The 11339-nt window shown below is 42.7% G+C and overlaps 1 protein-coding gene across 1 annotated transcript; it reads right to left on the bottom strand.

Annotated features, from left to right (window-relative positions):
* Positions 1-437: 437 nt before the first annotated feature.
* Positions 438-6906, bottom strand: tmx1 (thioredoxin-related transmembrane protein 1). The gene is made up of 8 exons (XM_030044690.1): positions 6668-6906; positions 6146-6261; positions 5853-5898; positions 5431-5559; positions 5065-5110; positions 2935-3036; positions 2725-2791; positions 438-2461 (listed from the first exon to the last, which is right to left on the bottom strand). Exons 1-8 carry the CDS (start codon positions 6865-6867, stop codon positions 2223-2225), a joined length of 945 nt encoding a protein of 314 aa, XP_029900550.1. The 5' UTR covers positions 6868-6906; the 3' UTR covers positions 438-2222.
* Positions 6907-11339: the final 4433 nt, after the last annotated feature.

The raw sequence follows: 11339 nt of genomic DNA, 5'->3' as shown, positions 1-11339 counted from the left end.
ACTGAAAAGCAACATGTTAAACACTTGCTTATGTTTTTTTTTTTTTTTTTGTCATCTTGTTGCTTCATGTGAACACTCATAAATAATGCAGAGTATGAACCTGCCTTTTGCAAATATAATGGAACCAAGACTGAAACTGTAAAAATAAGTGCAAGACTGACATCTACTGGGAGGGATTAGAGCGAACACAAAAATAGAACATCACCTTGCATAAATATATCAGTAGTATATCAGTCAGTGGATTTTACAACAGGAATGTGATCAGGAGCATAAACAGCAGAAAAGCCAGCCTAAGTTATATTTCAAAAAAGTCATGACAATTAAATGAATTACAGAAAATGTTTGCCTCAGGGGCTTGATACCAACTCCTCCAGCTGAAGATCAACCCCTCCCTGTGCACTGTGTGAATTCGCAAGAACAGTGAAGGTGAGACTGAGTTGGTTTTGAAAGTTGATCCTTTATTGAAAGAAATGCTCACACACACACAGTAAGGAGCACAGTCGGCTCAGAGTTATGCACCCAAAGGAAAAGTGTGAATGCTACAAGCCATAAATAGTGGTTGGGTAACAACTCTAGCCTGTTTCAACCGTCACCAAAATGATTAATAATTAGCTATTTTTTGGAATAAAAGAGCAGCATGAAAAACAGAACCTATGCAAGCATCATCAAAACCACAGACTGAAACATGTTTTGTCAATACTGGTCAGACACTGTACCTTTTTGCTTTACAAAGCAGAGATGAATAGGCTTCATGTCAAGAGTGACACCGATGTTCTCAAAAGGTGCATAAAAGATTAACTGCTAATGAGTTCAATTAGTTTAATGATAAACCCTATATGTAAAATGGCACTCATTTAGTCAACTGAATTCATCAATGTTCAACCTATCCATGTTAAGACTTTAAATCCAATTGAAAATGAAATAAAAGGAAAAAGATTACAGTATGCTGAATTATGCCTCCCTTTGTTAAAAGGACAGTTTTGTTTTGGACTGGCCCTCTTGCTATTTCATTTAGCAGAGCAAAGACAGCAACTTTAGGACGGACACGTCAAACTTCACTCCATATATGATGATTAATTTATGAAAAGGGGACTGAAGTGCTCCCCTATTTGGTGGTATAACGGCATGCAGTGCACTGTATTTGATGGTCGGCAACATATCTGGGATCAATACGTAAAAACCTCCTTTACTAATGAGAGAAAAACAAGTAAACAACGTTGGAAAAAAAAGAAACTCCCCACTGTGTGATGATCAGTAATGCTGATCATCACATAATGGGAATATACTGTATTCACAGCACAATCTAACAACATTCACCAGGCCTTTTATTTGGAGGAAGTAATAACAGAGGTGGAGTATAGCTCCTGTTCATCAGCGCCTGTCTCACGTGATCCAGTCTTACAGAGACGACACTGCAGACAGACAACAGTGCAGCTCAAAGTCAATATGTTGGTGAGATTGCTGAGCAAAACACCACCGTCATACGAAGGGTCCCTGCCCCAAAAAACAAGTCATATGCACCTGTGCCCAAAGCATGCACACTTTATACAGAAATGATAGGAGACAGGGCTGACATTTAAATGTCACTGAGTCCTCTATTAACATTTTGGGGCAATTTCTTTGCGCTCCCTGCTCTAATACACACCAAAAGTGCAAACGGGAGCATGGTAAAATAATGGTGGATTAAACTGTCATGGACTTTGTTAGAAATAAATGATAGAATTTCTGAAATACATACAGTATGACGCATAAAATATAGGTATACATCATGGAAAATAAAACACCACGAAATGAGGGTACATAAAATATTTCAACAGAGATAAACATACGATGACACAAAAGTGTAAAAGATGCATAGCATACACAAAAATTGCTAAAATCCAGCTCTACTGCACTTCATACCTAAACCTCACCCCGGCGATTTGTTTCCAAAAGGGAGAGCGGGTGTTGGGGCTGTCTGCCTCTCCAGGTGGAGCCTGCTGGTCAGGAGGTGAGAGCGGTTGTGAGAGTCCAAAGTGCTCCCAGTGAAGTGAAGGAAGGAAGGGAAGGAAGGAGAAGAAAAGAAGCGAGGCCTTGCTGGGAGCCCAGGGGAGGGAGGGGGGTTGGGGCTCCCAGCTGTAAACACTGCTGCTGCTCAGGACCAAGGCTCCTCCGTCTCTGCCGACCCCACATCGCTCTTCTCAAAAGGAGGAGGGGCCACTTGCGCTTCTCCTGCAGCCTCTCTAGGTGTCCTCCTCGTCCTCGCGGTTGCCCACCACCCTCTTCCTCAGAGCTTCGTCTGGGTAACCGTGTCCCTTGGGCTCCGGGCGGCCCTCGGGGGACCCTCTCCTCCTCCTCCTCCACACCTCGTCCTGCTCCCCATCCTCCTCCTCCTCCTCTTCGTCTTCCTCTTCCTCGGCATCGGCCTCGTGCTCCTCTTCCTGCTGCTGGATTAACCTTGCTTGGTCCATCGTCTGTTTCTCTGCAGGGCAACATTGAAAAAGACATCGCGGTGACGCTTCACAGTCAAACTACAAACAAAGCTACAACTCAGTCTTGTGTTTATGTACACTTTAAACAAAATTTACGTTTTTCATAATGTCACTGCCCCCAGCCAGCAGTTACAGCAGAGAGGCTGTAACTGTCTGTGTTTATACACAACCAGCTTCTAGTAAATGTGCACTGCAACTGTGTCATTATGAAAGTGCAGGACGAGGCGCATGAGTTCCCTTCCATGATACTCACTCTGATAGTACTCTGAGGAAGAAAATCGGCGTGAGGGGAAGACAAAATCTGCAATGAACACCAATATCTGGAAAGACAATTAACATTTTTTTTTTATTTCACACACTGTCACGCAATGAATATGCATGTGTTTGTGCATGCCGTACAGTGTAAATATATATCATGCAGATTTACTGTTTACTAAAATTTAGGTGCAGCAAAATGACTCACCAGTCCCAATGCAAGGCCGGAGAAAAGGGTGGCCAGGCCAAAGATAACATATGATCCCCAAACAGGAATGCCCAGCTGCTCTGTCATGTAGTTGTGACAACGCTGGAGAAAAGTTAGAGATTGTCACTCATGGCAGCAAATGGTCAGTCCATAATTAGTTGATTATAGCAGTGCCAGTTTAGACACGTTTATGCCAGGCAAAGACATATAGCAATAGACTGTGCAGTCCCATGGTGCATTCATAGTGGTAACATGCAGTACAGACATATTTGATGGGCAGTTTATTTGAATGAGAGTTTGTCTCTTTGGCTTCCCAGTTTATTGGGGTTGAGTTGGGGAGGCAGGCAGGATAAAAAAAACAAAAAAAAAAAACAGGTGATAAAAGGACAGTTCTGTCATCGGGCTGAGGCCAGAGCAGCGAGGATGATGATGACTACAGTAAACTGATCTCCATCTTACACGAATGATTATCATCTCCCAAGCTTATCCCCATGAGGGTGCAACACACTGCACCCTGCAGGTCCTCTTCTGTGCCAGCAGTCAGCAGACTGGTCAGCGTTTCCTGCCCAGAAACAGGGCAGCTGCACTGTCTATGCAAACCTGGATATTCATAAATGCCAAACTATTCTATACGACATTTGTTGCACTATTTCTTCATACACCTCTGCATACAATTCACATGCACCTTTGTAGAATGCAGGAAATTTGATGCATAAATGTGTGTGTGTGTCATATGTGTTATCATGATTATCTGTCATTCTGCCAGCTAGACACACAGCACTGTATTACCTCGATGGTCAGCGTACTGAATAGACATGAGGAGTGTTTGAGGTGGACGGGTGTCCTAGCTCACCAAACACAGCTGCTAATTTACAGTTTAGTCATGTCCATATAGTAACTTCAGTACTGTAATGAATAATCGCCCTTTTCCACTGCAGGAACCGAGAAACTAAAGACGGAACTAAACACAACACAGCCAGCACCAAACAAACTGTGAAAACAAACAGCAAAACTCTTCTTCTATATACTTTCAGATGCCGTCTATTTTGTTGTCTCCACGATGCATCATTAAACGTCACAAACTCAATCTGTGTGTTCCAGCGTTCTCATGCAACACCTGACAGACATGGCGTCTCCAAGTGGGGTTTCTGACAGCCGGTAACACACACATATGTAAATCCACACACTACACACATTATCAGCCTCTACGGTTTGAATAATTGATAAGACATGCAGTTTTCTTCATAGCAGGCCTCTGCACACTGACTTCAGTAGTGCATGGACTTCAGGAGAGCTATTAGTGTGGAAACAGAGCAGAGTCCCTGCAGCTGGTAGGGATTCAGTGTCTTGCTCTAGGACACTTCAGCAGGCGAGATGTTAACCAACACAGGGCTCAGATCTTCAAAGGGTAACTAGATCTGTAAGCAACAAACCCTGGCATTACATAACTCACAGGATCAAACAGTGGTTCCCAGCTCTGGTCCTTTAGATCCAGAGTCCTGCCGCTTTACATTTTATCTAACAGGTAGCAATTTACACCTGAGGCTCAAAGTGAATGGAATCAGCTACCTGGTGGATCATGAGACCAACAATACTCTGGGGCCTGAGGACCAAAGTGGGCTTACGTTTGATTAAACATAATTAAAATAAAACTTGAATTTTCTTTGCATTTTTAAACGACCAAAGAAAAAAATATTTTTCACATAAAGTTGGACAGAGTTACTGACTTGACATCCACTGCCTTGAGTCAAACACGTTAGATGGTGGGATGATTATACACATCTTCATTTATCTGTAGATTTGTTTCCTTTTGAGTTTAAGTGTGTTTCCTGTAAATTTAGCCTTCTGTGCTACACCATCTTTTCAGCATAACATGAGATCCTATTACATTTTGTACTGCATCTACTGCGTCAATCATGTGTAATGTAGCTGTCTTACAATCTGCTGATATCAACCAGGTTATATTTTTGTGCACCCATTCATATTTTGACAGGTAGTTTTCCACCTTGTTAAGGTCAGACAGATACATCCCACTGTCAGTGGATGGTGGCCAATGAAATAAATATCTCCCCGTTTATAACAGTTCACATGCTGCCAGCCAAAGCTTCCAGGAATGAAATACTCACTTACCCGGATAAACATGGAGAGCTTGAACAAAGCAGACATTGAATTCATTCTGTCAAAAAAAGAGGACACGTAAGTCATGTAATGTAATAAGGTTGTTTTCAACTTGTGACAACAACAACAAAGCCCCTATACAAAAGCAGGAGAGGCTATTGTGCTGATATACATGTTTCCCATTCCAAAACCAATAGAAGGATAATAAAATGAGTTTGCACACATTATTACAAAGCAAATGGTTACAATAGAGACATGTGATTACTGGACTGCTACCAAAAAAAAAAAAAAAAAATCAGAAAATTCCTGCAAATTTTTCAGAAGACTCTCTCCCCTTGTACCACATTGCATGCGACAGCTCAAGAGACAGGAACTCACAAAAAGGACGATGGCCCGAACCAAGAGGAAACAGGCTCTATCGCCTGCCACTTCTGCTCATCGACGAAACTCAGGAAGTCGTCTTTAGTGCGAGCCCCTTGGTATTTTCGGAACACACCATCCTTGCAACTGAAACACACACGCACACACCAAACAATTAAAGCCATACACTATAAAAAAAAAATTACAAATAGTTTGATGGCTAACAAAACCATGCAAAAGTCAAACATATTGTCTCTTTCCAAAAATGTTAGTTGTCATCCCACAACTCATAAAAGCTCAGAATATGTGCACTTCTACTTATCAGTTTCCTAAAAAGGCTGTCTAGCTCATATCTACCACATGAAGGGCAAGACATTAGAGTTGCATCACCCATCTGAAAAAGGAAGCAGTAAAAAACCACAAAGCACCCGAGAACTTACTGGTAAATGGTTGGCAGAGAGGTGATGATGAATCGACCGCTCAAACCTAACGGAAGAAGGAGAGGTGTACTGTTAGTGAGCAGATCGTTTGGGCTTTTTGCAGCTAAACTGGTGCAAAGTTCACACTGACATTGCTGCATTCATCTCTTAACGCCATCATTCGTGTTGAGAGGTTATAACCACTGTAAAAGGCGGGTCTTTAAGAATCTGACTGTAGCCCAAGAAGCTCTGGTTTGGGAAATGCAGAAGGCAAAACCCGATCTGCCGGTCAAGTGAGGTGAACTCAGGCCTACCCGGCTGCTCTGTCACGTCCACCTTGGCTATGTTGACCCCCATGTCCTCCCCCCATTCCGCAAACTCATTCCACACAGGCTGGAGCTGCTGGCATGCTGGACACCAGGGTGCAAAGCTGAGGGACATTTTGACAAGGGAAACACAATACAGACACTTTCATAAGGACAAGCCTGCCAAAAATATATACAGTCATATGCATCAACCCTGAGAGAGCCCCTAACAATGTGCAGAGCTGTAACTAAGTGAATTAACTGGAATAATGTTACTGCTGACTCCCTGGTTACCAAGGGAAGATAGCAGTTAGCATGGCTGTTCTTAGCATGAGTTAAAAATAAGCATAACATGGATTTTAACGAGATAATAACCACATGAGACATGATATTGAGACTTAAAGTTAATGTGGAGGGAGGAAAAAAAGCATGTCAAAACAGGTGAGCGCTGAGTGAACTTAGCCGACAAGCTAACTGCCTGGCTAGCTTAGCATTTAGCATTTAGCCCTTAGCGTTAGCATTGGCACTGACAATTCAATCATCCATTCTCCGCTCAGGATTTCCTCCCAGTTGCCGTCGGTGATTTCCTTCAAGCTGTTCGGCTTGGCTGAGGCGGGCTGCCACGTCAAACATATCGCCAGGACGAGACAGAAAATCCCCGTGTGCTGTTGTGTTTTCCACGGTAAGGAAAACAGTGTGTCGCTGGTCCTGCTGCCCTGCGAGCACGCCATGTTTAGGTCTGTGACTGACAGCCCGCCCACTTCCGGTGTGCGCCTAAACGTCTGAGTCAGATGACGTCATACCGCTTGACCTGGCTAATCAATCCCATTGAAAGTAATGGCACTTAATAAGACATACAGTTTTTCCTTTCTGCATTGATTTTGGTGCTGTAGAAATTGCAGAAGTTGCTCAAAAGTTTATTTTCATTTGTCATTTAACACAGACTTTCACTTTGAATCGGTCATACTCTTCTTCTTCACTATTTTATCTTCTTAAATAATTGTTAAATTATTACTGGTCAAAGCACGGAGGCTGCTTGACAAGGGCATGAAATCAGGAAAATAATTCAGCTCCTTCCTTTTGTGCTGCATGACGGTCTGTCAGCAGCAGGTGGCGCTGCTGTCTCTGAAATTGCTCAAGTAAGTTTGATAAGAGTGGTATAAAGTCTCTGTGTGTGTGTGTGTGTGTCTGTGTGTGTGTGTGTGTGTGTGTGAGAGAGAGAGAGAGAGAGAGAGAGAGAGAGAGAGAGAAGTAAGTCAACCATCCTGCCTCTCTATCTGTCTGTCTGCCTCCCTCTGTCTGTTTGCCTCTATCTGTCTGTCTGTCTGCCTGTCTGCAGAATGAGAGCAGCTATTATGGGCGAAAACCTGCAGGCAGCTTCTCGTCCCGGCGCCTGCAAGTTATCGGCGCAGCTCACACTCTAAAAATACCCCTGCAGATGACATCCTTTTGTGTCCCTGCGATCGCCCCCTTTCTCCAGCCATCAGCTCTGCTCCACTTACAGCACCAAGCCAACCTGCACCCATCATCTGCACGGCTGCTCCTTCATCCTCATGTGACCACAACAAAACAGACCCTAAGTGGCCAGCTGGGGAGCTTTACCGTCATGCTGTTTCATGTTGGAGGTTGTAAACCCTTATAAACTCAGTTACTTCACTGTTTTTTTAATCTAGGAAAGGGAGTTAACCCACTTTTTCATGCTCCAACTCTTTTAATTGAAATACTCACTTCACCATATGCACAGTAATCAAAAGTGCAGACCTAATCATTAAGTAGCCAACAGTAAATATAAGATAAATGTGATTTGCATGAAAATAAGGCCGACAACATCTGTTACATCTTGCTTGTTCCTTGGTAAATAATGTGATAATAATGTGATAATAGCAAAATACAATCAGTAGCCCTATAATTTAACAAGTAAGTTACTGATATGCAAACATATTATTAAACAGCTGTGCCTAATGTTATATTCTGACTGGAAAATGTGCATTCTCAGGTGATATATGATATTTGGGTCTGCATCTCGTTCCTGAAGCTTTGGCTATTGGATTTTTAGTCAGTTCCCAAGAGTGTGAGAGGAGGTGATCAGACCATCCCGCCCACAGGTGTGTCGAGCTTCATGTTTCACACATACACACAGACACACACACACTATAAATGGTGTGACACTGCCGGAAAACTCACAGCTCTCCCATGGGGAAGACAGATGGCTTTCAAACACTTAACCCTTTGCAGCATTCCTGTTGCTACAGCTCCCACTCGCACCCAGGAGCTGTTTCATGAACAATTATTAAAAAAATAAAAAAAATATTTCAAATTCACCTCGTGCCATAAAAGAAATGTCTCCTCACTGCAGGCAAACACTCTGCACACCAAGGTCAGAAACATGGAGCATTTATCCAATATCACTTTTATTCAGACAGCAAAAAAGTTTTGCTGCTCAGAGGTTGCTATGGTTACCCTCTGCCACACTGCAGCTGCGGATGAGTCTATGAACTTTTTTTTTTTTTTTTTTTTTTTTTTGGGCTGTTGTTAAGGGACTTCAATTTACCTTAATGGCTTTAATTTGCCAAAATGACTAATTTACATAAATGACTCAATTTTGAATCAATATGTTGTGTCAGATGATGAATGCTTTGGTATGTAGTTATGTAATAAGCGGGGTAATGTAGCGAGAGCTGCTCATTATTGTAAATAACACCTCAACAGGGTAATTAATACCACAAGGCAAACTGTAGCACGGCTGCATCTGATATCTCTGGTCGAGGTTAAGGATGTGGGCTGTATGGTATTGAGCTCAGTCAGTATAATTTCAGGTTAAAGTAAGGAGATACATGTGCCTCCCAATTAGTTAAATTAGTAAAAAATAGCTGAGGAAGGCATGTGACCTTTTCATGGCTGAATCTTCTGAATCTGAGAGACACAAGTGAATGCTGAGTTTTTAATCCCCTCACTTTACAAAGGATTAAACCCACGCACGACTATGAGGAGTCCAAGAAACAACATGCAATGCCTAAATCCAGAAAAAAAACAACACAACCTAACCTTATTAGGACACTGGGGAACATCAGGTAAATCTACATGAGCAAGCAAAATGCTTTGATGCAATACGATAAAATGCAAATCATTCACAGCAGGAGCATCAGCTGGCCTATAAACAACAACACCACAGGCGTCTCAGGCTTGCCCAGTTCATCAAGGACGTAATAAAAATCCCACAGTCTTATAGCAACACCAGCATGTGTGCATATGGACATTCATCACTGCTGCTGTCCTCATATTTCATACTTTAATAGTGTAATTCAAAATTCAGTATTTTAATCCCGGAAACTGGAGCTTTTTTTTTTTTTTTTATATTTAGCCCTGTATCTCTGGTTGGATGTATGTGCTGTCAGTGGGCAGCGCCGGCTTTGTGAGCAACTGTGTTGTCAGGCAGCCCTCGGAGACTGTTACCATCCACGTGCTCGCTGATGGAGTCCAGTAATTTCTAGGTTTCAAGGATGATGAGTGAGAAGTGACACAGCGTGGGAGTGTGGAGGCAAGAGAGGCAGAATATGCGCTCCAAGCTCTGCTGAGCCTCTCAAACAGAATGCAAAATACAGCACTTTTTCCAGCAGTCCCCCCCCCCCCCCCCCCCCCCATTTCTCCCTCTCCTCTTTAACACACATCCCATCTCTCTCTCTCTCTCTCCTCCGCTCACACATGCACATCTGTAGGCACACACATAATTGCCTTCTTTTTTTGCTCTCCTGTCCCCTAAACTCAGTAATGTGTGACATGATTGAAAACCTAAGTCTCTCTCTCTCTGTCTATCACTCTCCGCCTTTCTCTTTCTTACACACACACACACACACACACACACACACACGTACACACTTCCTTTTTCTTACTTTTCACCTTCACCTTAACCACGCAGTGAGATATTTAGAAACACAACCAGCAGGCTCTTCACCCTCCCCCCCATGTGCAGTCAGCCACTTGAAAACATCATTCACTTTCTTGTGGGTAGCTAAACTTGGTGTTCATTATGTGACAGCACATCTTGATGAATGGATGCATCATTTTTTTTCTGTGTTCTTTCATCTGAAGCATTATTTCCTGTGACTTAATACGAGCAGGGAAACCCAGACCCGGTTTCATTCTTAAAAAGTTTTTAAACGTGAATGAATCCAGATATAAATCCAGATTTATCCAGATTTTTTACAATATGTGACAGTTAGTAGGACATGGGAAGTTAGATGAAAACCATCAAGCAGAAAATATACAACATATTTTGTGGCTTCATGTTGCAGGAGCCACATTAGCTCTCATATCGCAGTAATGCACAACACATATTCATCTATTTGAGTGTAATCTTGATTCAAATCTACCTGAGGTTAATTTCCTCCTGCCGGCAGTGTCATTATAAGTCACTCTGGATGGAGCCATCATCTTGCCTCCTAAATGTAAATTTGTGACCTGCATCAGAAGGATCTCATCAGTGATTCTGTCTTAATCAGGAGCTAATCACATTTTTTTCATGTGTTTTACATTTTTGGATGCTCATGATTTTAGACTCATGCTCTTTGTTCTTTGCTCAAAGCAGAAGGATTATAATGAACAGGACTATTTGTTGTTTTGCTCATCTTTGATTACATAAGAAAAAGGCCTCTAGCACTGCCAGCCAATCAGAGCGCTGGTTCTTTCTGGCCGCTAGAGAGCAGCCCGTTTAGCTGCTTGGGTGCGAAAAGTCCATAAAGAATCCCCAAAGTATCTGTGAATTATTTTCAAATGAGGACAATTCTCAGGTGTGTTTCAAAGAGGCAAAAGTGACAAATATACCCCTTTAAATGGATCTGTGTCCACAGATTCAGGAGGGAGGAGCCTGGGGACAGGAGGAAATGCCACCCAGTGGACCAGCCAGAGAGACGAGCCGTACCTGAGAGCTGTACCGCTCACTACGGCAATTACAGCTGAACAGCAGCTGTTGTGCAATTCCCATCAACATATGCAGTCACCGGAGCGGCCCTAATTACCTGCGAGATTTCATATTTTGCCCCATGTCCTCTCATACATCTTACTCTGCTCGTGATGAGGAGTTCCTGTACCTCAGAGTCTCCAGAGGCAACCGCTGCCAACTGCATGCACACTGCAAGCATCAGATGGCGTGATTACAACCCAGCTATTATTATAGCAGACATGCATTTCATCACAAACATAATTA

The sequence above is a fragment of the Myripristis murdjan genome, chromosome 22 (genome assembly GCF_902150065.1).
Source record: "Myripristis murdjan chromosome 22, fMyrMur1.1, whole genome shotgun sequence".
Lineage (NCBI taxonomy): Eukaryota > Metazoa > Chordata > Actinopteri > Holocentriformes > Holocentridae > Myripristis > Myripristis murdjan.
The sequence above is the reverse complement of the archived record's forward strand: the minus strand, read 5'-3'. Positions and strand labels throughout refer to the sequence as shown.